This window comes from Podarcis gaigeae (assembly GCF_964106915.1).
Source record: "Podarcis gaigeae genome assembly, chromosome: 3".
Taxonomy (NCBI): domain Eukaryota; kingdom Metazoa; phylum Chordata; class Lepidosauria; order Squamata; family Lacertidae; genus Podarcis; species Podarcis gaigeae.
The window spans coordinates 42,126,785-42,154,506 of NC_139680.1; the positions used below are offsets into that span (position 1 = coordinate 42,126,785).

General features: G+C 44.7%; 1 protein-coding gene across 2 annotated transcripts; it reads left to right on the top strand.

Moving 5' to 3' along the window:
• The first annotated feature begins 395 nt into the window (after window positions 1-395).
• HTR1E (5-hydroxytryptamine receptor 1E) lies at window positions 396-27,223 on the top strand. 2 transcript variants are annotated; one of them, XM_083730734.1, is made up of 3 exons: window positions 1,747-1,804; window positions 1,953-1,993; window positions 23,763-27,223. In XM_083730734.1, the coding sequence occupies exon 3, from the start codon at window positions 23,937-23,939 to the stop codon at window positions 25,029-25,031; it is 1,095 nt and encodes a 364-aa protein (XP_083586860.1). In that variant the 5' UTR covers window positions 1,747-1,804; window positions 1,953-1,993; window positions 23,763-23,936; the 3' UTR covers window positions 25,032-27,223. The 2 variants fall into 2 exon arrangements, with proteins under 2 accessions (XP_083586859.1, XP_083586860.1); XM_083730733.1 differs by lacking the exons at window positions 1,747-1,804; window positions 1,953-1,993 and adding an exon at window positions 396-1,107 and having other exon boundaries at window positions 23,763-25,496.
• The last annotated feature ends 499 nt before the right edge of the window (window positions 27,224-27,722 follow it).

Genomic DNA, 27,722 nt, shown 5'->3' on the forward strand with positions numbered 1-27,722 from the left:
TCACCATTGAGGCAATAATGAAAAAGAATAAGGATCCAAATTTGCAAGGGGGCTATTTGCATCCAGCACGGCACTGTGAGTGTTCCATGCTGCTATAAATGTTGTCTAGTCTGGAATCCATCACCTGTGAATGTTGATAAGGTGAGGCAGCAAATGGAAGAGAGCAGTTTTTAAATCAAGCGCACATGATAGGCAATGCAGCTCCCCACCCCCCGTCAATTTATAGGCATAGGGAATGCAGAGAGAGAGAGAGAGAACGAACATCTAATTTCCTTTAAAGACGTAGAGTAAGGCACAGTTGCCAAACCTGCTTTTGCAGGGGAAGGAGGGAACTAACCGTAAAGTAGTAAATATTTATGCAATTTGAATGTGTTCTAACTTCTAGCAGAGGACAGACCCGATCAACACGTGGCATAGGAGGGGCCTCCTCCGCATCCCCCTTCGTTCAAATCCAAGGCAGTTCACGGCGCAGGAGGAACGTGGGGCAGCAGTACTGGTCAGTTGACACCACAGGAAGCGCTGCCGTGGACTTCAGTGCAAGGTGAGCTCCACTCCGCTTACGAGGTCTTCTGGAGGGGGTCTCCAATCATACCCCCCAGATGAAATGAGCCATACCGTCCAGTCTTCCTGTCTGCGGCGGCATTCGGTGGAAAGTGCTGCCCCCTAGCGCCCGCCGGCTGCAACTGGCCCAGACTTTCCAGGGCAGAGTTTTCCCTGGCCATATAAAACAGCCCAAGGCGGAGGAATCCGCGGAGCGAGGAGCGTCTTCTCCGTCCTCCTCCTGCGACCCCGCACCTGCCTCGCCGGCTCCTTCTTCCTCCGCCTCCCGTTCCTTCTCCGTCGGCTGATCCCGCGCCAGGTTTTCACTCTCGCCTCGCAGCGCCCCTCTCTCCCTGTCTCTCTTCTCCCCATCCAAAGCGGATTTCGAAAGGCTGCCCGCAACAGGCGTAGGCGGGCTCCGCGCCCTGGACGGGTCCGGGAGGCGGCGGCACGTGGGGATGTGAGAGAGGGCGATGGCGAGGAGGAAGTGACTTTCCAGCTGCGCTCTGGATCCTGGGTCCCGTCGCCACCCGGAGCGCCCAGAGTGCCAAAGGCGGACTTCCCAAGGTGAGTGGCATAAGCCGAGGGCGAGGGAGGAGGAGGCGATTTGGGGAGGGGTCCTCAAAGGCGCTAGTCCTCAAGGCGCTCTGACCCGGAGTCCGTCCCAAGCAAGCAAATGGGGGGGGGGGAGGTAGCATGCATAGGATCGGGTTGCGGGAGCTATGAGCTAAGCAGCCGTCCCCACCCCCCCACCGACTCGCGGTTCAAATCCAATCCCAGCCCCTCTTCTTTCTGCAATATTGTGTTCAATGATGGGGGGGGGGGCGAAGTGCTTTGGACCCCGTACACACTGGCTGTCCAGAACATGTGCCTCATCCTGTCATACAAGTTCCCGACCCAATCGAGGGATTTCTGACTTTGGCCGAGGTTTCCCGTCCTCCAAGATCCGTTGCTTCCCCTGACTTGGAGCATGTGCAGATATTTTTATTTTTATTTGGCTCTTGGCTCTCATGTGTGCATGAGGGCTGGGGGAACCTGTCTTGCTGGACTCCACATGTTGCTGGGCTCCAGTTCCCATCATTCCTGACCATTGGCCAGTCCACCATCCTCTGCAGGGCCAAGGGCTCCGCAGCTGGTGGCTGCAATTCAGAAAAGCGACCTTTCTAAAGCAGGAAAGGGGAAGAGCCCGTGGAAGTGGAGGAAATGGTTCTGCAGAAGCAGGCGGGCAGGGCAGCCGAATTTGGGCTCTCAGCAATGGCGTAGCGTGGGGGGTGCAGGGGGGGCGGCCGCACCGGGCACAACATCTGGGGGTTAGGGGGCGCAAATCCATGGGTTGAGGGGTGCAAATTACTTGCCTTGCCCCGGGTGCTGACAACCCACGCTACGCCACTGGCTCTCAGCAATAGGGGAAGCTTCCTAAGTGGTTTGACCATGAGCCAGGCTGCGTTGGAAGGTGGTAGGAATCCCCTTCAGTATTGTATTTGTTTATTTATGTTAAATTGCTATCCCGCCCTTCCTCCCAAAGGTATTTAAAGAGGGGCTAGAAAACTAGCTCTCAGAGATGCTGCGGGCGGCTGCATCCTGCATTGCAGATGAGCCCTGGGGTTGGGCTGGATGGCCTCCCAAAGTCTCCTCCAGCTCCATGATTCACTGAGTTAGTGTGGCCATTAAAGGAAGGACTTGGGCTCCCATGCAGTGAAATGAGCAAGAGTACCTCCAAACCCAGCAGGGCTGGCATATTACTGTACCACAGTTTTGAAGCCAGTGTAGTTATGCATAATTACTTTGGAAAGAGGATTGGGTCCAGAGTTTAAGATGACCTAAATGTACCACTTCACTGTCATGATGGTTGTTGTCGTTAAATTCTGTGATTGGGGATTGTGTTCGCTGTATGTAAAAGCGAAACGTCATTCAATGTAGACGGGGATTTATTATCTTTCTGGCCAAAAGGAAGCTGAACATAATACAAATCGGGGGAGGGGGTGGGGGATAGGCTCCTCTGTGTTCTCACAGCTGAGTCACTAGGCCAGGAAATCAAAAGCAATATCGTCTCAATTTCAGCCAGCAATGCTACAAAGTGCCTTGTCGAGAGTGGAGCATCCGTCACCTCCTTTAGGTATTGCCAGAAGAGTGTTAGGCCACCGTGGAGGAGCTAGTGGGACTTCTTCAAAGTTTCTTTCACCTATTGATGAAGGAGGGGACAGTTTATAGATTACATTGAAGCACCAGCACCGGTCTCTTCCCAACTTCTGTTGTTCTTTCAAATATCTCCTTGGACATGACTTGCTTTGTGTACAAATCAATCAGCATCACTGTTTGCGTATAGCACCTCCCTCATCCTATTCTGCAGCGGTCTGTCTAACTAGGAAGGCAAACTGTACCTGCAGGAAGTCCCACTGGAATCTAAGGAAATGCCTCAGGATTGTGAGGTGTGAATATCAGATTTTCCCTAGTTAAGTGGTAAAGCATCTCATTGTGTGCAGAAGGTCCCGGGTTCAAGCCGAAGTAAAACTGGGAGTGCTCCATTCTGAAATCCTGGAAAGTTGCTATCAGTCAGTGAAAACAGTACTGAGCAGGATAGACCCATGTGTAGGGCAGTGTCCTATGTTCCTTTGGGAGAACCAATGTGGTGTAGCGGTTAACAGCTAGGATGTGGGATACCAGGGTTCAGAAAATCCCTACACAAACCTCTGATAAATCACTGGGAATTTATTTATTTTATATATGTTTCTGTTGATACCCCACTTTGCTCCAAGAAGCCCAAATAAGTGTGTGTACTGTCTTCTTCACAACAACCCTGCAAGGTTGGCTGGTCTTCGAAAGAATGACTGGCCCAGTGGTCAGTTAGTGAGCTTCATGACTGAAGGGGGGGACTTCCCCAAGAGCACCCCAAGCCCTTGTGTGATACTCTAACCACACTTGCTTATGTAAATTCACCTTATTCCAGCAACATGTGTAACTGCTGCAGATTGAAATGTGCAGATAGATGTAGATCTAAATTCAGATGTTCATGCAGGCCCTGTCCAGAGGTGTCTTTTCTGAAGAAGATTAAGATACAGCTCCCCTTATAGTTCCACTCATTATTGCAGGTGGCAACAACTGGTTCGGGGCCAAGATGCTCCTGCTTCTGTGTCAAGGATTGAGCAAGGTAGCATTCAGGATTTCTTACAGGTTGGCAAAGTGAAGCATATCATTGAATTTAGGTTGATTTCTAACTTTGTCAGTATGAAGCATGCATTTGGAAATGTTCCTGTATCATACCACAAAAAGGCTGCCAGGTCACTACCTAGAAACTGTCCCCTGTGAATGTGCAGTATTTCTTAAGGGCATGCTAGCCCACCATTCCTGGCCAACAGATGTTGGTAGTTTGGTTTCCCATGAACAGAACATGAAAGTCTGACTGTCGTCACCACTAGGGACTAAGCTGTCATCAAGAACATTTAGACACTCCTCAGCTTCTCCAAGGAGCACTTCTGCAGTGTGGGTGTTGGCAGGGTTCCAGCCTTAGCCAAGCGAGGCAGCAGGCAGGCATTCAGCTTTAAGGTTATGGATGCTGAGAAGGTGGTTCTAGTGTTTTGCAGATGCTAGTTCCATTCATTGCACTGCAGAGCAGCATGGGGTGGAAGAAGAAGCCACTCTTTTCAGCCCAAGCTTCACCTTAATTAGTGGAAACTTCAGAATCTTGCCTAGTCTGCTGATGCTACATAACTAAGGCTGCAATCCTAATCTCAATTACCTGGGTGCAGGCCCCTACTGAGCACAGTGGGACTTACTTATGAGTAGACATGTTTAGGACTGTGCTGTTACTCTGTAAGAGTTAATATATATAGAGAGAGAGAGGTCCGTGTGTGTGTGCATGCATGAGTGCCAGCTAAAGGTAACATTTCCTATTTCTGATCGCAAAGACTTCTAGTCTATACAACCTTCTGCCACATGTTAATCTTCAGTGTCCTGCAGTCTGTATAGGCGGAGGCATGACATATAAATAAGAGACTCTGGGTAAAAATTATGCCAATGATGGCAGCTGCAGAATTAGTGAGCAGACACAAAGTTTTTTAAAAAAAATATAAATGTCTTCTAAACATAAAATATCATAAGAAGCCTCTCTGCTGGAGAATATGAAGATATTTTTAAACCATCAGCTGTGCAATGGGTTCTAATTTATTTACCAGCAGCAGCGCTTTTAAAAATCATTTTATCACTGGCAGCTACATACCTCACTCTTCTTTCATCCACACAGTGTAATAACTCCCAGAGTAAGCTGCATGCATTTCCATCTGTTTCATTTTCCTGGGGTGGGGGAGCTTCGTAATATGCGTTCAGCTCTCCCTGAAGATGTCAAGGCAAAGTAAACTTATAGCTTTTAAACTAGAGGAGAACCTGAGGTGTGATTCCCCCCCACTTTTAAAACGACCTATTTTTGTCAAGTAAGGTCCGTATAGTTAAAGCTATGGTTTTCCCAGTAGTGATGTACGGAAGTGAGAGCTGGACCATAAAGAAGGCAGATCGCCGAAGAATTGATGCTTTTGAATTATGGTGCTGGAGGAGACTCTTGAGAGTCCCATGGACTGCAAGAAGATCAAACCTATCCATTCTTAAGGAAATCAGCCCTGAGTGCTCACTGGAAGGAAAGATCCTGAAGCTGAGACTCCAGTACTTTGGCCACCTCGTGAGAAGAAAAGACTCCCTGGAAAAGACCCTGATGTTGGGAAAGAGAAGGGGACGACAGAGGACGAGATGGTTGGACAGTGTTCTTGAAGCTACCAGCTTTGACCAAACTGCGGGAGGCAGTGGAAGACAGGAGTGCCTGGCGTGCTCTGGTCCAGGGGGTCACGAAGTGTCGGACACGACTAAACGACTAAACAACAACAACAATTTTCATCAAGTAAAGCCCATCAGTTTAGTCTCAGTAAATATGATTTCTTCAGCATCATAAGATATTCTGCATTCGTCTCAACGAACATGTGGAATTATCCTGCCATTTTAAAAGTTCCCCAGTGGTAAATTCTTCTTGCAGGCGCTTCCAAGTACTACTTTCACCATCCCACATGTTACAGATGTAGTTGTTTTGTGCCTATTCATTTCTCAAAGTCTTCTACCTTTCACATTGAGTGTTGCATTAGCTTTGTAGAGGATTCCTTTGTCCTCGAAAAAATAATGTAAGCACTTACAAAACAGCTCCTTGGAAAACAACTACAGTTTTTCATAGACAAAGAGCAGAATACTAAGCACCGAGGAAAATCCGAAATGCTCTTGCTGCATCTTAATATTCTATATCTTCCATACCCTCCAACATTTCTCTGATGAAAATAGGGATGTCCTAAGGAAAAGCAGGACATTCCATTCCAGGGTCAAATCAGAAACTGGGACGGCTTCTGTAAATCCAGGATTGTCCCTGGAAAATAGGGACACTTGGAGGGTCTGGTGGTTCAATATACATTGAAACAGTGTAAAAGATAACTATACATATGAAGGGGGGGTCTTTTAGTTCAGGAAATAAGGTCCAAGAAGTCTCAGTTCTGCACACAAACCAAATAAGCAATGGCCAAGCTAGCCATGCAGCTAGCACGATTTTTTTTTTTAAAGTAAGCTGCAAGCGTAGGAACGCAAACTGGATTTGGTCCCTGATAGCGTTGCCACCATTGTTCTGTACAAGACAGTGCGGGGGCTGTTGGGAGGCGATTTTTTTTCATCTGGTGCTGAAGTAACTTCAAAGCAATCCATTACAATCTATTGCAGCCGAACAGAATGGCCCCTCTAGAATTTGTCACGCATGCACGCATGCACATGCATATACATGAATTTGTCCATGCTTGGTTATCCAGATCTTAAATGCATGACCTTTCACATACCTTTTCAAACACATGCATTTGGAGAGGATGCCTACCATATTTTTGGCTCTATAAGACTCACTTTTTCCCTCCTAAAAAGTAAGGGGAAATGTGTGTGCGTCTTATAGAGCGAATGCAGGCTGCGCAGCTATCCCAGAAGCCAGAACAGTGAGAGGGATCACTGCTTTCGCTGCGCAGCGATCCCTCTCGCTGTTCTGGCTTCTGGGATTCAGAATATTTTTTTTCTTGTTTTCCTCCTCCAAAAACTAGGTGCGTCTTATAGAGCGAAAAATACGATAATTTAGCAGAGAGAGGGCGGGGGAGAGGGAGGGAGGAAGATGGAGAGAGAGAATACCTTAAATACAGGACAAAACTGTTTCTGTAAATGATGTAGCATTCTACATTGAAATAAGGACATCCTGTATTATACAGGACTGGTGACTTTAACTTTCCCCCTTGCTGCGACCCCAGTTTAGGTTAGTCGTCTCATGTTTTCTATTTGACACATACTATTTGACCATAAGTTGGTATGGCTCACGATTCTAGCATCTTTACTCAGATTATTCAATACTTTTATAATACTTCAATACTATTATTCAATACTATTGTAATACTTCTGTCCCACTTTTGAGTATTCAAAAGTGAAATCTCGACTTGGGGCAGTTTACAAAAGTAACTGTTGTATTAGTTGGTGGTTTTAATACTTAAGTCATTAAATGTAGCCTTTGTTAACAGCAGTGGCACAACAAATATTAATTAGTTTGTTTAAATGAATAATTATAAACCACTGAGTCGTTTTATATAAAAAAGGCTATGTACAAAAAAGTAATTAAAATATCATAAAGCCATAAAATACAGATTAAATGACTGCCATGGGCATGTCCACACTTGTCCCATGCCTAGAAAGTACAGATCTGAGCAGTTTCCTGCTTGTTATGCACTCTCCATCCACAGTTCTGTCTTTGTCCCACCTCTTTCCCCTGGAAAACCTGCTCTTTAGCGATAAATTGGCAATCTGTGTAAAACCCAATTGTTGTTTGATCCGATTCAGTGCTAAAAATCTGGTTTCCCCAGGGGAAAGCAATGGGGGCAAACCGAGGTGTCAATAAGCCCTGTTTCAAACTAATTCTCTAAACCTGCTTGGTAAAACAAGAATAAGCCCAAGACATGGTGAGCTCACAGAACTGGCAGAAGCAACCATGGTGGTGGTTTCTTGAGCGATGCAAGGTTATTCTAAGGCTGGAGGACCAGAGAAGAGCAAGGTCACCTTCCTACAGGACCTATTACTATTCTGCAGCATGAAGGGTGGTTTGCGGCTGCTTTTTCTTTGAAATGGACACATTAATTGACTGATTAAGCAAGAGATCCACATGTCTGTCATGGATGCTTTAGCTGAGATTCCTGCATTTCAGGAGGGTTGGACTAGATCGGGGGTCGGCAACCTGCGGCTCCAGAGCCGCATGTGGCTCTTTAAAGCCTTTGCTGCGGCTCCGGGGAGGAGGCGATGGGAGGAGGCGAGGGGAGGAGGCGAGGGGAGGAGGTGAGGAGTGGAGGCGAGGAGTGGAGGCGAGGCGAGGGGAGGAGGCGAGGGGAGGAAGCGAGGGGCGGAGGCGAGGGGAGGAGGCGAGGGGAGGAGGCGAGGAGCGGAGGCGAGGGGAGGAGGCGAGGGGAGGAAGCGAGGGGTGGAGGCGAGGGGAGGAGGCGAGGGGAGGAGGCGAGGGGAGGAGGCGAGGGGAGGAAGCGAGCGGCGGAGGCGAGGGGAGGAGGCGAGGGGAGGAGGCGTGGGGAGGAGGCGAGGAGTGGAGGCGAGGGGAGGAGGCGAGGGGAGGAGGGGAGGAGTGGAGGCGAGGAGTGGAGGCGAGGCGAGGGGAGGAGGCGAGGGGAGGAGGCGAGGGGAGGAAGCGAGGGGCGGAGGCGAGGGGCGGAGGCGAGGGGAGGAGGCGAGGAGCGGAGGCGAGGGGAGGAGGCGAGGGGAGGAAGCGAGGGGCGGAGGCGAGGGGAGGAGGCGAGGGGAGGAGGCGAGGAGCGGAGGCGAGGGGAGGAGGCGAGGGGAGGAAGCGAGGGGAGGAAGCGAGGGGCGGAGGCGAGGGGCGGAGGCGAGGGGAGGAGGCGAGGGGCGGAGGCGAGGGGAGGAGGCGAGGGGAGGAGGCGAGGGGAGGAGGCGGAGGAGTTAGTTGCCTGAAGCCCCTTTTTAAACTTAAGCAGGGGGAAGTTTGGTGAATTGTTCTTTCCTTGGGGAAAGCAGGCTGCATTGAAAGGGGCCGTATACACTGGTCACTGTTTTGAAGGGGAGTGAAGAACACACACTCAAAAAAGGGTAACTTGTTAATTTTATTTCTATGAGGAGGAGTAATTCTGAGGGGTCAAACAAATGAATAATAAAAAGGTATTTTTATAATGACGAATGCCTCATTATTAATTATTATTTACATCAGCCACTGATTATGATTTATGGTACACTGGGGCCCTGATTAATTTTCTATGGCATTTTGGGGCATTGATTATTGGGCATAGCAAGTTGCGGTCGCGTGGAATTTGTGCTTTGTGACTGTTTGAGGTGGGGTTTTTTTCTTGGGAGGCTGGGCGGTGCGAAGAGAGGGAGGCTTGTGGTAGTGTCGGGGCTTGTCTCTAGCAAAGTAAGTCCTCGCCATTTGGTCACATGCGCAGCATTCTAGTTGTGGGGGTTAGGTGGCTTCGGCGCTCCAACGCTTGCTTTGCCGGCTGCTTTCAAAAGCGTCGGAAACAGCTGTGCTGTTGCTGGGTAACCGGATCGTCCCAGCAGCCATCTTATCTGCCCATGTGGTCTTCTGAGGCGGCCGCCATCTTACTATAGGAAATTCCACGTGGGAGTTAGTTGCCTGAAGCCCCTTTTTAAACTAAGCAGGGGGAAGTTTGGTGAATAGCTAACACTTTCCTTGGGGAACGTTATGCAACAGCTTATTGCTGGTCTTTCCCGCCTTTGTAAGCAGGCTGCATTGAAAGGGGCCATATACACTGGTCACTGTTTTGAAGTGGTATTTAATTTACTGGTTGTAAATTAAATATTTTAATTAGCTATTTGTCCTTTTTTCTTGAGATTGACAGCTGACTGCACGATCCTGTATATACAGCATTAAGGCAAGAAACAATATATACAGTGTTATATTTGTTTTAAATGTTGCAATGTTTTTGCGGCTCCCAGTTGTTGTTGTTTTTTTGGAAACGGGTCCAAGTGGCTCTTTTTGTCTTAAAGGTTGCAGACCCCTGGACTAGATGAACCTTGGATCCCTTCCAATTCTATGATTCTGTGTAAAGAGTTGGGGGGGGGTCCATTCATCTGAAATCATTAGATCTTCACTGAACTCCTGTGACACAAAAGGCATCATCACTCGTAGGAGAACACTGAACTTCAGTGGGAATGTGAGCTACTATTGCCTTGGCAACCTGAAGGCTTTCAAGAGATTATAAATCAACATGACAACAGTTGTATCTTAATAGCATGACAGTGAAGGTTTTATAATAATTAAATCCAATTTTGTTTCCTTGGATGGAAAATGGCTCATTTGGTGGGTGGGGGGTGGAATCACCAGGATGTTGTCAACCTAGGCACTACAGATCCTCCTAGTGTCCCTATTTTCCAGTGACGGTCCCAGATTTGGGGGGACCAGTCTAGCTTCTCTAGGGAGGGAGTTCTGAAGTCTGGGGGCAGCCACTGAAAAGGCCCTCTCCCACATCCCTATGAAGCATGCTTGTGAGGGTGGTGGAACCAAGAGAAGGGCCTCCTCTGAAGATTTCAGAATCTGGGCAGTTCATATGAGGGAATATGATCTTTCAGAGAGCTCAGACATAAGCTAAGTAGAGCTTTATAGGTCATAACCAGCACTTTGAATTGTGTCCAGAAACAGACTGGTGGCCCATGGAACTGTTGAAGCAAGGGAGTTGTAGACTTTCTTCCTTGCTTGATTGGCAGCGCCTGCAAACCCTCTTTTGGTCTGCCCACATCTTTACCTGCTCCACACCTGACTTCAGGTGTGGGGCAGGTGAGCCTGGCTTGTCCAGAACAGCCTCACAGGCCAATTGGGAAAGGCAGGTAGATCAAATTAGGCTCAGAGACTGAAGATTCCCTTGCACTACTATATAAGAAGGGCCAAGATCTCCAGGTAGGGCTGGGAGAGATTTTGTGTCTCATACCTGGAGAACTGTTGCCAATCAGTTTAGACAGCACTGAAGTAGTTGAATTGTTGGTCTTACTTGGTACAGTGGTACCTCAGGTTACATACGCTTCAGGTTACATACGCTTCAGGTTACAGACTCCGCTAACCCAGAAATAGTACCCTTGGTTAAGAACTTTGCTTCAGGATGAGAACAGAAATCGTGCTCCGGCAGCGCAGTGGCAGCAGGAGGCCCCATTAACTAAAGTGGTGCTTCAGGTTAAGAACAGTTTCAGGTTAAGAACGGACCTCTGGAACGAATTAAGTACTTAAGCCGAGGTACCACTGTATAAAGTAGCTACCTAAGTGCAAGGTCCAACAGGCTTGTATATCATAGCCATTTTAGTAGTCTTTGTTCCACAATTTTAATGAGTCCAAGATAACATCAATGATGTTCCCAGGAGCAGCTCTAGCTACAAGCATCCTTTAGGCATCAGAAACAGAGAGGAGTGAGCTACCTGATAGCCCCAACCTTTCATACAGATATTGTTCGCATTTGGCAAATAGTGCCCACCAGAAATGCAGATTTGAATAAAATATTGGGGGGATGCAGGCAAGCCCCGCACCACATAACCAATCACATGATGCGGTACATGCACACCATTTGAATGGCAATGCCCATCAATTTGGGGGGAGGGTAGCCCCCTCAAATATTATATTGGAGGGCCCAAAGGGACCCCGGCCCCTAGGAGTTGGCTCCTGTGATGTCCACTGCCCTGAAGACATGAGCCAGTGGATTATTGGCAAGTCCTCACAAAAGGTGCAAGACGAAAGGCTTACCAGAAGCTGTTTAGATAAACTTTGCTAATTTGAGATTTCTGCTCTGCCTGCTAATTATTGTAATGGCTGCGGGAGGGATACCAATTACCACCTCTGCAGGCTACTTTGGCAGAAAATGGGGACATTTCTTCAGAGTGGTTCCCTGACGTGTAAGAGGTGGTACCACAATTAACTAGCAGGATATAAGGGGTGAAGGCAGAGGAAGCTTTGACTGTTTAGTGACAGACGCCGACCCACAAAGGAAACGAAACATATATATATATATATATATATATATATATATATATATATATATACAAACTGCTAGGATCCAACCATGTTGGCAGTGTGGCCAGCTCCTACTTTGGAATTTGAATCCTAGAGAAAATGGAAAGTAGCCAAGTCAAAGGAATTATGGCAACCATATCTCATGAATGTCCTAGTTTGTGAAAAGCCTTCGGATCAATGAGCAGGCTCACTGACTTAGTGCTATGTTACATGCATCCCTTGGTATAAGTGTCAGGGCTCAAGCCCTTCTAGCTATGCAAAGAATTCAGAACCATTGAAATATGCTTTTTAACCCCTTTACCTCTTTACTTCAACTAACCCTTTCTCCCTTGCTGCTTGCTGCTTTACTATCGTTACTCTCTTATGTTTCCTTTCCCTTTCCTATGCTATAAGCTGGTGTTTGAAAGCAGTGGAATACCCAAGGTGTTTTGACCTTTAGATTTTGCTTGGAGACAGAGGGTCTTCTTCTGGTCTACCAAAATCAAATCCCTGGCTGGCAGTGGCTGGAGTTGATGGGGTCTCATTTCCACAGCCCCAGTGTTCGTGCCACTCAGGGCAGACGTTGAGGGAGGCAGAGGAAAATATCCATTCATTGTGCGGGCTCTCAGGTTGGTGCAGCAAAGAAGCCCAGATCAGATCCATTGGATGACAGTGTTACACTGCCTTCCTGACACACACACACACTCAACATCCCATTTCTGGGTTTCCCACTGGTTGCTGTAAGGGGGAACCTCACTGGATGCAACCACCGCCTGCCTCCCATTTGGGCAGGTGCAATGAGGTGCTTGTCACTGGTGGGACCTCAGTGCCACCAGCAGTGTGCCCTGATGGTGGAGTCTGGCAGAACCACCCCATCCAAACCCACTGCAGTGTGATGGATCAGGAGTTCAGATTGCTCTGCCCTGGTACTTTGGTTTAGTGATTCAGTTTATTTATTTATTTAAAGCATTAAAAACAGGAACATGGAGAACCATCTTTTATTCCTTCCCTCCCACATTTCTCATCCAGTCCCCCAAAGCTTCACGTTATTAATGTCTACAGTGTGGAAATTATTCCCCCCCCCCCTCAGCCATGGTTCCACACAAAATAACTGGGGGCAATTCTCATCCAAATCATTTTCTTTTGGCTACCCAGGTGTAGCCAGTACAACGATCTCCAGATGTTGTTGGATTACAACTCCATCCAGCATGGCAAATGGTCAAGGATAACTGGAATTATAGCCTACAGTGATGGAAATTATAGTCCACATCGGCTACCATTTTGCTTAAAATTCACTGAAGGCCACTCAGCACGCTTCAATTTGACTGTCTAAACAGAAGATTTAAGTGTCAGCTGTCACGATACTTTCCTCCTGTGGGATGTTTCTTCCCCTTCTTCTCCTTGCTAAATCACACACAGAGAGAAAGGGGCTGACATTTAGTAACTTGAGCTTATTATTAGGAATCTCCAGCTGCTGAAATCTGTGTGAAACATCATCCAGAGTCTGACAACCTGAAATACAAAAAGCCTCAAGGCAACAAGACAATTTTCTTTACTTTGTCACATCACTATGAGGAAATGATGGCATTAATGTAACCTTTTTCAAGGCAGCAATATTATTGAAGAAGTATATAACTGAGGCGAGCACTGGTGTTAAAAAGAAGGTCTCAGGGGCAAGAACTTTTCATTCAAGGAAGAAGAGATATTCATTTGTTCATCCATTCACCGTCTGAACAATTCCACCACTCACAATGTTAGCCTTAGCTGCCTTTAAGCATTTCTCTTGTTCTGGCATTGCTTTTTTTAAAGAGCTTGATTACACAATATGCTGTGGATACTCTGTGACACAAAGGTGAAGTTTTCATTCTCAGGAGACCTAATTACTTTAACTCATGCAATTGATAATTTTTCTATATTTCACTGAAATAAGTCTTCCCAACTGCGTATCTCCTTAATATTAGTTGAAATTCAGGGGCTATTACTGAGGGCTAGAATCCATGTCTAGCATGGAGCCAAAGGAGGGAAGAACAAACTCAGGCTCCAAATTGTTAGGGTTATAAGGTTCTTATAATAACCAGCTGGGGTGGGAACAGGCTGCTCACAGATCAGAAACAGGCCCTGAGAGTCCCTGAGAAATAGCCTGCTGACCTGGCATTTCCTGGAAGTGGCTTCAACATCGCCAGAGCTTATTGACCTTACAGAGTGGGGCCTCAGCCTTCTAAGGCCTGTTTGGAATCTGTTGGTTTCTTGTCACTTGTGTTAGTTGGGGTCTAGTTCAGGCTTCCTCAACCTCGGCCCTACAGGTGTTTTTGGCCTACAACTCCCATGACCCCTAGCTAGCAGGACCAGTTGTCAGGGATGATGGGAATTGTAGTCTCAAAATATCTGGAGGGCCGAGGTTGAGGAAGCCTGGTCTCGTTGATACCATCAAGGCCAGAGCAGATAGTATGGGTCTGAAAGAGTCAGTCAGGGGTAAGGAGGGCTCACCAGTTGTTGAAAGCAGCAGTGACTTGAGATGGTGATTTCTCAGGAGAAACATCTGGCATACATGTGTTAACTCAGGATGCCCTCCAGATGTTGTTCAACTCCCATCATGCTTGACCATTGGCATGCTATCTGGGGCTGTTGGGAGTTGGAGTTCAACAACAGCTGGCCCAGAGGATCATACAAGGTTGGTTCTCCATTTTTCATACTTATTGTGCAATCCTTGAGAATGTGTATTTTGCTGACAATGAAAGAAAACAGGCTTAATAGCTGAAAGTCTGGTCTGCAAATCAGGGGAGTCCTGCTATGAATAGCTTTCCACACTGAATTGCAGAAGGCCTCTGAGGCACTAGAGAGGCAAAACACACACCATGCTGAAGAGCCTGCCTTTTCTTCTGTTTTTCAGTCAGCTAATTCAAAGATGGTCTTGTTATAGCATCCCTAGTGAAAGCCCTTTCTAAAGATTTTAAAAAGAAGTTTAATGAAGGTAAGGAAACAATGCAATGCAGGAAGGCAGCACATTCAAATTTTTATATTCATTGAGGAAATAATTGTCCACTGCCAGGAAACAAACAAGAATCCATTTTATAAAACATCTTTAGGCTGCAGTACTATACTCACCTAATGTGACAGTAGAGATAGAGAAGGAATTCAGTTCACATTTAAAGGTGAACCTACTTACAGGTAATTCACACTTTATTAAACAATTTGAGTACCAAAATAAAGCCATCATTTGAAGTTCACACTTCTCTGAATTTTTCAATGCAGTCCTCCAGCCAGTGTTGACAGAGATGCATGTATTAAGGGGAAATCTGCATTAAAATGAATATATTCATTAGTATAAAACACAAAAATGCATTATATTAGCGGAAATTGGTTGCAAAAAATGTACGTTAGTCAAAACTGCATGAAAAAAATTGTTTATTACAGGAAATTCACACTAAAATGCCTGCAAATTTTCAAAGTAACGTGGAAAGCTGAATTTAAGAATGGGAAGCTGAGAGAACCGGAATTGACAGATCCATCTATTTCTATGTCCCATTGTACTTAATGAGGCTTAACATCTAGGTAGATGGGTAGAGGACTGCATTATACATTGGACAACTTCGAATTCTTACTGTCCGTAATCCTGCAAATAGCTTTTTAAAAAATACAAAACTTAAATTTCACATTAAACTGTACTCTCTGTCCTCACAAACACTAAGATCACTTTTTCCAACTACCCAAAGCTAGTTGAGGTATAGTTTTCCAAACCCACCCGCCTTACCAAAATTCCTGGTTGACCCAAACATTATTATATATATGTAAGAAAATGTAACTTTTCCTCCTAGAGGAGTTGCTCCATCCCATTGCCCTTTTCTGAAGTTTTTCCAGCTCTACACTATATATATTTTTGAGGTGAGGGGACCAGAAAGGTACAAAATATTCCAAGTGTGGTTGCATCATCGATTTGTACAACAGCATTTAGATATTAGCAATTTTATTTCCAATTCATTCATAGCATGGAATTCGCCTTTCTTTCACATGTTGGGTGCCCATACATACCTCGCTGAGGTAAGGTCCTTCCGTCAACTATAGCAGATCCTATAGCAGATCCTATAGCAGAGCTATAGCAGATCCTGTAGCAGAGCAAATGAGACAAGGTGTAGCAATAAGACTGATGTAAGGCTGCCTGATATTTTTGACCCGTGAATGCAGAATGGTTTGCTAGGCAAAATTGGGGGGGGGGGGTCCTTGGGAACTTGGTCATTGAGAGAACTCGAGTCTCATTTTAAGGCCAGAGTGTGAGGTTTAGTTTCAAAGCGCATGTTCCTGTGACATTTCACAGTTCCTTGAGAGATGTGATTCACTAGCCCCCACAAGCCCCATGTGCAGCATGTATCCAGCACTAATAAGACAACTTGCTTTTCCTTGGGGCACAGAGTCACTCTCCTAAAAACAACCTACTCTTTGGCCTTCTTTGACTGGCTGCGAAAAGGGACTTGCTCAGTTTCTGCATTCTTGGAGATGACATTTAGCATGTCTAAGAAAATTGACTAAAGAAAGAGGGGGCTCATAATATACAGAATAGGGCTGAAGTGATCTGGCATATCGAGGAAGATTATTGGATTCGGGACAGTAGTTGTGGGCACACATGCGCACACACACGGTAGATCTCAGAAGTTCCGGTACTCAGGAAGGTTGGGCTACTGGCCAGGCTGAGCAGGACACACACATTTTTAACCTGTCCCCCCCCCTCCCCCGGAACTTGTAGCAGAAGACTTGTATGTCAAACATTTTTTAAAGAAAATAGCTGCGCACACAGATAAACAAATGTATGCCTGCGATGGACCTTAGGTTTCTGGGAATCAAGGTAGGTTAAGGAATTCTAATTTAGGGATGGGGACAACAGTACACAGGACAGATACCTCCTCTCATGTGCCTCCTATCAGCATGGATGGAAAAGATTGAGACAGAGTTCAGTGTTTATGTGTGGATGGACGTGCATGAAAGCACACATGGAAAAACGGGACCTGTGTAACCCATTTGTGCATCAACACTCAGGTGTGTACACAGCCATAGTCCCAGCTTATCCAGTTCTCTTTCTTTTTACTGAAAGAAAACAAGCTTCTGATCTTTGAACAGGGCAGGTAAAAAAAACTTTATAACAGAAGCAGACAGGGGCCTGGATTGTTTGTTTCCTTTTCCTCCCCCCCCCCCAAAAAAAAAACTGCACCAAGAGGTGTTGGGTTGGGAAGAGTGTTACCTATTTCACACTTATCCCTCCGCCAACATGTTATGACTGTTGGACGTACCTAAATTTTTGCATCAGCCCTATTGTATAGCTTTCACACGTATGCTCAAAAATGCACAAGCAAGCATTAAAAACAACAACAAAGGCAATATCCTGGCCATGTTAAGCACATTATGCCCCACTGGTCTCAATGGTGCTTAATTCTCATTTAATGGACCATAGGTTAAAAATCTGAACCCACTTACCTGGCAGTAAGTCCCATTAATCTCCATGGAACTTGCTTCTGAGTAGGCATGGGTGGAGCAGCACTGGAAAATGTACATTTCTGGGTTTGATAGGCATAAATTAACAAGTTAATACAATTCCCAGTCCTCCTCACCTAGCCAGTCTCTAAAGATTCCCCCTTTAATGGCCATTTAAGCCATTGTGGACACAGTTAATCTTTCTTCTTCACTTCCTTCATTTTAACTAACACACACACACACACACACACACACACACAACTTTTAGCTCAGCCTCTAAAGTGAAGGCTCAGGTAAGTTGATATCTGGGAACTGTATGGTTGACAAAGTGGTAGCTTGGAAGATAACTGTTTCCAGGAGGACTTATTATTGCAGAAAGTTGCTTTCGGCTGTAAAGACCATGCCCATGATTTATTTGCTTGTTTGCACCATATTAAAAGGATGATTCATAATGTTTAACTTGCTAGAGGTGGTTGTGGCTAAAGGTTGCTGTGCTTTTCAAAAAATTAAGCACTTCTAGGAAAAGTGTCTGTACAGATTGTGCCATCTTACCGACAAGCCTGCTCATTGATCTGTGCTGGCTGTGAGCGGACTTGCAATGAAATTTGCTGTAACAAGAGAAAGTGGAAGAAGAAAAGTATAAACTCTTTATCCCCCCACCCCAATCTTACTGCTTCAGGCCTGCTATTTGAACTCAGTTTGAGGCTACAGTTTCTGCTTGTCTTAGTTTTATGCTGTTCTGCCCATCCGTGTCATTTCTCTGAGTACAGTCATTAATTTCTGAGGAGAGAATTGCCAGTGTTGAAACAATGTTTGGTGGAAGAGGTTGGCTGTAGATATTCTGGGGTGGTCCAAAGATGTCCTCTGTGAAACTTCAGAGGGGATTTCCTACTGGTTCACATCTTCCAAGGCATTCAAAATAGATTCTGGGCATACAGAGATCCCATCCCCTAGCTTAAGCTCGAGCCATTTAGAGTCTAAATCAAATCCAAAGGAAGGCCATTGCCCCAATCAGTTTGGTGGTGATTAATAGCACGATCCTAGGCATGTTCACTCGGAAGTAAGTCCCAAATTCCATAGGGCTTATTCTCGGGCAAATATCTTTTAGGTGTATATTTATTCATTTCCAAAATTTCTAAGGACTATAGCCTTCCCAAGGTGGGTTACATTAATGCATTAATATATATTTTTAAAAAACAACCATCCTCAAGGTTTCAAAACTGCCTCTGTAGGGAGACATGCTGCAATATTGTGAAAACAGAGTTGAAAATATCTCAGCTGAGAAGTAAACTTGCTTTCCTATCAAATATGCAAAAAGTCATCCATGCATTTTTGTTTTTTAAATGTGTGCATACAGTTTTGGGGGGTGCAACTGCAATCTGCAATTTGAGGTTGTGTAAGGCAGAGCTTACTGTTCAGCTGAGCTTTGTCATTATTTGCCCTCTCTGGTTTGATTACCAAGTTCTGTCTCCCTTTTGCACAGTCAGGACAAATAAAGGCTGTTGGAGAGGGTTTTTTGCTTTTTTTAACAAGCTTTTTTGGTGGGGAAACAGTCAGTGCAGAAAATGGAAGGGGACGCTTCAGTGGAATGACTAAGAATTAAATGTATGCATCTAGTTCCATGGGAAACAGGGGTGTATGGGTGTTTAGGGCATGTGACAGTGTGGATCTGGGCCTGCCCACTACTGGAACATAGTCTCTGACAGCTTTCTGCCTGAGTAATGCAGTCCTTGGTTCTCAAAAGGTTCCCAAGCCTGGTCAACACCAATTGTCAGTGCTCTCCACAGTCTCAAGCAGAGGTCTTTCCTGTTCTCACCCTGGCCACTAGGGGTATTGTGTATATAGTTTTCACTCAGGTCCACATCAGTTAATTTAGGCGGGAAACCCTGGGGTGTTGTTGTTACAGTGTTGACAACCGGCTGCCTATAAAAGCAGGCTGGCTGAGCTGTTCAGTTCAGTTCAATTCCAGCTTACTATAATGATCCACTTGGAGAAATCTCTGTGTCGTCTGCTTTGTCAACCGGCTACTTAATACTTCCCATTGCCTATTTCAAGATCGTTTTAACTGGAAGAACCTTCTCTATGCAATCCATTTGCTTTATCACTGAGGTATGGTCCTCCTGAGAGCTCACAAACAGGGCATAAAAATTATGGTTGCCACCACCACCCGGTCATTTGCCTCAGCACTTACTACACAGAGGTTTGAATGTGGACATTCCATTTAACAATCATAGCTCATAACTATTGATTGATGTCTTTGTATATCAATATGTCTATTTTTAAGAGTCATTTAAGCTGCTAGGAAGCATAACCACAGTGAATGTTTTTTAATGGTTTCCTGCCACACATCTTATAGTTAGCACTTTATGAGAGCTGAATTCCTGCTGGGAAGGGAGATAGGAAGAAGACCCCCACCTAACCCTCAATCAGCTGATCAGTGATGTCATACATGACAGTGCCAGGCATTGATTTGGTAGTGCATACAATAGAAAGTGCAGAATCTCTGCATGTACATTCCACAGCTGCTAATACTGTCTGGGGTATCCTGCCTCCCACCTCCTCCTCCTCCTCAGCTTTTGGGCTGCTCATGCTAATTTTTGCCACATAATTTCACATTCTGATGCAACAAGCAAGGATTCAGTTCACGAATCAAGCTGTCTTGACTTGGTTCTTTTTTGAAATATAGAATAACATGTTGTAAATAAAATCAATACATTTAGAAAGCAGAAGCCAGAAGACCCCTTTTAACAGAAAAGTCATAACCAAGATGTAAATATTGACTAATGAAAAACAGTGTGTGCCTGGGGACCTTGAACTAATTTGGTACGATTAGCTCTGGGTTAATTGAGCTAGCATTATTTCCCTCAAAGCTGAATATGTCAGAAATAAGGGTGGAAGGTTTTCTGTGAATGAAAACTCTGTGTGTTTGTGTGCGGTAGAACTCATAGAGCTCTAGATCTGAGTACTTAAATAATTATAATGCTACTGTTTTCAATAGCCTCAAGTGACAAGGCAGAAGTTGGTTCCAATTTCTTTATTTTTTACCTCATTTACTGCATACTTCTCATTCAGTTCTTTGATTTTATTCAAAATATGGGTCACCCTGTATAGATTTTATAAGGACAGACAGCAGCAAGATTTTTAATCATGAGATTTAAATAGTGTGGGAGACAGAGCATGGGAAATTTGTTTAGGAAATGTAGGTCAGATCTGAGAAACATAGATGGTATTCACCTAAGTAATAAGTGTAAGTGAAAAGACTTCTGTTTGCACAACAGAACTTCTGTCCTGTCCTCTCCACATTCATGCCTCATGTGATCCTCTAATCTGCTCTAGAGGTTTGGTGGAACCCCCAGAACAGATGTAGGGGCTGCACAGGGGAAGAAGAAGGGTAGAAGTCCCATTGTGGAAGCACACAAGGAACTACCAAGCACAACCCATAACCAATTAAAGAACTTGAGAAAATCCACATTAAAAAGGAGTTTGTTACAAGATCAAGTAGTTCAGGACCATGGAGAGCAACCCAAATCAATATCTGAACCAGCCATCCAAAATCTGGTGGCCTTCTGGTTTTTGGGACTACAACTCCCATCAACCCAGCCCATTGTGGTCAATGGTCGGGGTGATGGGAGTTGTAGTTCAACAACATCTGTAGGGGAGCAATGCAGGAAAGTCCAATTTGAAATACACAAGAGAAGACCCATACCTCTTTTTATTTATTTCACAAAACTGTAAAAAAAAAAAAAGACCTCAAATTGGTTTACAAAGAGTAACTAAACATTATGTTAGCTGTGCCTTCAAGTGCATGCTTTTTTAAAAAAAACATTGCCACTGTGGGGACCCGGTCCAGACTAGGAGTTCCTAATGTGGGGTGAAGAGGGTGGCATTCAAGTAAATGAGATCCCCCCCCCAATGCAGATTGCAGGTGTGAGAATGCAATCCAGATTGGGATCATAGCAGGGTACAAATGATTAAACCCCATCCGGCCACCCACACTAGACTCCCTGTCTGAATTAGGCCCCCGCACTGTCATTTTGTGTTTTAAAAAGACCCTGAACTTAAAAGCGCAGCTGCATAACTCATGTGATACTTGCTTTCCTCCTAAAAATCCAGAATTACATGTTTAAAGCAAATGCCTAGAATAGTGGGCACGTAAGTAATATATTCAGCTGTCTATACAAGATCCATATTCGCCTACCAGCTGGAATGGTTCACCTATATCAATTACATAAAACACACAGAGGAATGATGTGTGACCATCAGGCAACCTTGTTTTCCTTTTCCAGATCTCAGTAGTGCTCAATGTGTAAAATATTCAGTGCTGGGAATCTATGCCCTCTGAACTGGAAGCCTTTTCCCATGACCCCAGATATATAAGTGTTGTTCTAACAACTCATATGTAGACAAAAAGCACTCTGCACCTGTTCAGAGGCACGATCCCATTCTATCAGTGTATAGATTCAGAGAAAAAACACAATTAATGACTAATTTGGAAGACTGGGGTCCCACCTTTTTAAAAAGATTCCTGCAGCCTATCACTGGTGAGTCACAGAAAATTAAGCAGTGAAGCTGGTTCTGCCTGCTGTTCTTCCTGTGAAATATGGCACCATGTGACCAGAATATGTTCCTTAGGACGGGAACTAACCCCTTGGAAGTGTAAATTCCAATATACTGTTGTAAAATACAAAATAGTAGGGTTCTAGAACATTTGCAGGGAAGAAAGGCGTATTGCTTTTCTTTAGAAAGAACTATTAATTAAAGTACACTACATGTTCCATTTTGTGTTTGACTCCTTATAATGAACAAAATTCAGTGCTTCCTGGTTTGTGTGTGGGTAGACTACAAGCAACTCTCTGATTTAAGGTCTGACCCTCTGCACATTTCAAATATTCCCACACTTGGTCAAAGGCAATTTATCCTTTTTATTTATAAAATGTGATGTTTCCTAAAGACAGTGCTTCCCTGGGGAAAAAGCAGAACCATTCCAAATGTGCTGAACTTCAATGGATCTCAGAGGCTTCTGTTTTTTTAACAGGATGCTCCTTGGGGAGTTCTTGTGGTTTGCCTCCATTTTGCTTTGAATGCTTGTTGCATGGAACCTTTCTTTGGGGGAATATCTGAATCTACAACCTATAGAAATATTGCCATGTATCAGGACTTGGGCGTGCCCTAACCACAGAGCCTAGGAGTTGTCAGGTGGAAATTCAGTCCATGCACCACCAATATCTAACTCAGGCCAAAGGAAGGCACTGCGGGTCTGCCTGACCATCAATGAAATCTCCTAGCAGCTATAGGCCAGAGCAAGTCAGGTGATGCGTCCTGGCCTCATTGTGCTTTTTGGCCTTCAGGAGCTGCCTGTCTTCGTACCTCCACCCCCTAAGCACACAGTTGTGCAAAGCCTGATATAATTATTTCCTTCACAGGAAGCATGTTGTTATTAATATAATAATATAGCCATATTCAAATCTCTAAATGGCTGTCAAATGGAAGATTCTTGTTTTCTCCTGCTCTGAAGAGTAGGGCCCGAACTAACGGCTTCAAATTACAAGAAAGGAAATCCTGACTTAACATCAGGAAGACCTTTCTAACATAAATGAGACTCTCCACAAGCTGGCCTTTCATTTCTCTTGCAGCCCAACAAGTTCCTATATCTCAAGCTATAAAGAAGCTGAAAGTCTAAACATCTTGTTGCAAATGATCATCCAAAGTCATGTACAAAGACTAATAGTGAGTGAAAGAATAGTTCTAAAAACACGATTAAAGCTTTAGTGCTTGTTAGTGAACTCTCACAGCAGTCGTCTGCATCCAACAAGGAAAGCAGCAAAGTCGCAGGCAAAAAAAGTACGTATGGCTGTGTGTGTTGCAAAGACTTACTCAGTGGGATGCATGGCACGTTCACAATAATTAGAGCACACCGCATAAGCTCTGAAAACAGGAATGGGCTGTGTACACACAAAAAAATTTTTGAGGTGAAAAATCATTAAACCTTTGCTTGACAGCATCTTATTATAAAGTCTGTATTTTTAGACTGTTCGAAAGATTGACACCTAAATGTGAAAATATGTTATGAAAAGCTAGCATGCATTAGCTTAAGTATGGCTTTTCTGAAACATTTTACCTCTTGAAGACACCACTTGAAGTAAGTCGATTAATTTGCTTGTATTACCACAAATTTTGTGTAGCCGTGAAGAATAAAGTTCAGATTTGACTCTGCTATGAATGTATTAAACATCAGATTTATCTGAGACAGAACTTACAGAAATCTCTAACACAACCTAAAGTTCTTAGGAGAAGCTTCCCATTTTATTTTATTATTTTTGGAATCCCTATTAAGGGTTTGTCATCATGTGAAGTTTGTTCTGCAAATGCGTGAAGCAGTGCCTTTTCTGTTGTGGCACCCCGGTTGTGAAATGTGCTACTTACAGAATTCCACCTGTTTACATCACTCCTTAATTGTAGGTGACTAAGCAATCCTTTCTATTCCACAAAGCCACCTGCAATGGGTTGCTAAGGAGGTCTTTGGTTGTTTCATAATTTAGTCTGGGTGTTCAATTTGTATTTTGTTTCAAATATTGCATTTTTTTTAAAAAAAGAATCTTTTTTGCCGCTTTGGGTATTCTTTAAAACAAATAAAGAAAAGCCGTCTTTAATACTTTATAAATAAACCAATAAATTTGGAAGATCTGCTATTAAGAAACATCCTTTTATCTTCCAGGAGCAAGCAGCAAACTGGAGGGGAAAGCAAACTGGATCTGAGGGGAAATGTGACATTAGGATTTCGTATTCCAACTCCGAAGTATCCTTAGTGATCTTCCAGAATGGAGGAACTTTAAAGCTTGGCACTGCCAGGACCTAGGAGGCACCGAACAGTTTGTATTGGTCTGAAAAGATGAATCACACCAACTTCACACCAGAAGCCGACGTGGCTGTCCGATCCAAAACTATCACCGAAAACATGCTTATTACCGTGTCTCTGTCCATAATTACAACCTTGACAATGCTGCTGAACTCTTCCGTCATTTCGGCAATCTGCCTGACGAAGAAGCTGCACCAGCCTGCCAACTACTTGATCTGCTCGCTGGCTGTTACGGACCTGCTTGTCGCCGTTTTGGTCATGCCCTTGAGTATCACATACATCGTGATGGAAAGGTGGACTTTGGGATACTTCCTGTGCGAGATATGGCTGAGCATAGACATGACCTGTTGCACGTGCTCGATCCTTCACCTTTGCGTCATCGCGCTGGATCGATACTGGGCGATTACAAATGCGATCGAGTACGCCAGGAAGAGGACGGCCAAGAGAGCTGGAGTTATGATTGGCACAGTGTGGACAATATCCACGTGCATCTCCATGCCTCCTTTGTTTTGGAGAAACCACAGCACCGACACCAATTCCAGCGAGTGTCAGATTCAACACAACCACGTCATCTACACCATTTACTCTACGTTTGGGGCCTTTTATATCCCTTTGACCCTCATATTGATTCTCTATTACAGAATCTACCACGCGGCAAAGAGCCTTTACCAAAAACGAGGGTCAAGCCGGCACCTCAGCAGCAGGAGCACCGACAGCCAAAACTCATTTGCGAGTTGCAAGCTCACGCAGACCTTCTGCGTCTCAGACTTCTCCACATCAGACCCGACCACAGAATTTGATAGGATGCATGCTTCGGTGAGGACCTCCCCCTTTGACAATGACCTGGATTTGGTTGGAGACCGTCAACAGATTTCCAGTGTGAGGGAGCGAAAGGCTGCACGCATCCTGGGCCTCATTTTAGGCGCCTTCATTTTGTCTTGGCTGCCATTTTTTATCAAGGAGCTCGCTGTGGGCCTTCAGCTTAGCACCGTATCGGCGGAAGTGGCTCACTTTCTGACGTGGCTGGGTTATGTGAATTCTCTTATCAATCCTCTCTTGTACACTAGTTTTAATGAAGATTTTAAACTTGCCTTTAAAAAACTCATTAGATGCTGGGAACACTCTTAAAAATGATTATGGACAGCTACCATGTGACTTATTGGCCTTAAATATGAGCTGTGGGGGAGGGAGGGGATATCTGAAACTGGAAACCTGTTTGAGTTTATTTATTTATTAGCTTCGTTTGGAGGTTTTTTGCTCATAAAAAAGGGCTTTGTTTTGCTTGTCTTTTTAACTTAATTGCTCCTTAGCTTGTAAATCTGTACTGCTGTTTTCTACCTCTCTGTACCATGAGCATATGAGTTTCTATACTATGAGTCTGAAATACATTTAATTACACAGGCCTCTTCCCCCCACACCGCTCTCTTATTTTAAGACAACACATGCAAAATAAAGAGCCCTGTTCAAAAGTTGTATTGCTGCCACTTCTAATAAATGAATAGCCCTATCCCCCCTCCCAGGCACACTGACACTTCAGAATAGCAGCCGTTATTTACAACAGAGGGCCTAGTACACAGACCCACTCCTCGTTCTTACTCAAACTAGCCTAGCCTGAATGTGATCTGGTGCCTCTCCCTGTAAACATTGGCTGACATGCCATAGGGGATGGGAATGAACCCACTTCTAAAGCACAGCTGTGGCTATGAGAGAGAATACCTTATAATTTCTTTCAAAAATTATAACTATACAGACAGGCATGCTGTATATGTGGTCATATCCAAAGCAGTCAGCCTCTTCGTGCAAAAACTTTCACCTGTGCAATGGAGCTTCCTGTCAGGACTGGCTCCAGGTTTTGGGGGGCCCTCTTCCTCTTTGACCCCCCTCTCCCTCTTAGCCCCAACCATGTGACCAAACTTTATACTGGCAGGAGAGTTTTAGGACACGATAACTGTACATTGATTAACATTTCCACATGCAGTGCTATTTTTCTAGAAAAAGAGGTGCCAACACTCACCCTGAATGCCTCGCTTGTTCTCTTAGAATGCCAATGGCACCTACCTGAGAGGTACCGGAACTTAGTTCTGGCGAGTTCCAGCAGAAAAAAGCCCTGTCTACACAGAAATAAATCCCTCTGCATATCAAGGGCCTGATGAGCAGGTACAAGATTGCAGCCAAAATTGGCTAGTCTTGCAGGTGCTAGGCAGGACTGTTCACAAGAAACCTAAAAAGGTTCTAGAGTATCCCCTCCACCCCAGGCTGTTCACTTCCACATCTTTTTTTCAAGAATGTGAAGTAAGGTGAAAGGATATTAGTGGCTTAGAACCTCAAAGACCAGGGTCCAAATCGCCACTCAGTAATGAAGCACTGAGTAACCCAGGGCTAGTCACTGTCTCTCAGCTGAGACCTCACAGGATTGTTGCGAGAATCCAATAGGGGAAGAAGAGAAGCATGAATGCAAACTTGAGTTCCTTGGAGGAAAGTTGGGGCATCAGTATAATAAGAAGCAAATAAATAAGTCTGTCTCTACCCCGCAGGTCCCAAAAGCCTAATAATGGTCCCACTAAATCCAATAAGGCCATAACAAGCTGGGGGTAATAATTTAATCCTAGAATTTAAAGAGACATGCCTTTGAAGAGATACACATAATTGGGCGCATAACAAGAAGAAACGAAACAGGTGAGTTCCCCCTGGCCCATGAGGCTCCAAACCAAGCATATTACCTGCCAGTAAGCCTCATTCAAGACAGTGGGAGTTACTTCTAATTCAATATGCATTGGATTATGTAATGATAGGTAGGTTTCACCTTAACAATGTCTTCTATGAAGTAGTGAAGGCAGGGAGGAGAAAGAGTTGTTAACCAAGAATGCATGCATGCTTGTTTTCTCCCCAGCAAGTGAACCAACCGCTCTTCAGCTCTCTCCAATGGGTTAGGAGGAATGCCTGGAAATGGGGGTTGATGCTGGAGGGCAAAAGTAGCAAAAGGTTGCTAATGGGGAAGAGGTGTAAGGCTGCTCAGATCAGCTTCCAGCTAACAGTCTGGCTCTCAGGTCATGCTGGTTTTCCAGCAGCAGCAGCAGCAGCAGCATTTAGCAGGAATAAGTGCACGGCTTGTGTATGTCCCCCCGTAGCTGGGGGAACCCCTAGAACAGATTTGGGAAGTGTTAGGGCACACAGTGAGAGGACAGTCCATCATGCTGGCAAAAGTCTAGGGCAACTTTGTTGGATACAACCCATTATTGCTACATAGGGCTGATTTTTTAAATACTTCTATACATGTATTTTGGGATCATTACTGAATACTTTAAAAATCCCAGTCATGGGAATTATAAAGCAGAAATTTGGGGGCAGCAGAAGCAACTTCCCATTTCTGTTTTGTAATCACCACAGCTTGGGTTTTCAACGTCTTCCAATAATGACCTTTTCCCTGAAGATTTACATGTCTCCTGCAGAATTAAGGAGCTGGTACACAGTAGTAAAAGGCCACGAGTGATCCTTACTCATTATGAGATATGCTACTGCAGGTTCAGAAATGGTGCTAATTGTTCTTTACAGCTGCTTCCACATCTGTGCTGGTTGCTACATAAACTGTAATATTCAGTACAACATAATCTTTGATCTCTCTCTCTGCCATCCGTACCTTCTTTCAAATTGTCAATTAGCATCAGACCTAAGGCTGTACATAATTAAAACAAAGAAGATGTTTATTCTTTGCCAGATGGCTTGAGATTACCCGACTGAAATATTTGTGAAGCACAAAGCCACATTTTCTAAACAGCATGACGAATGAAGATGCATGTGTCTTCCTAGCCGCTTCAATGC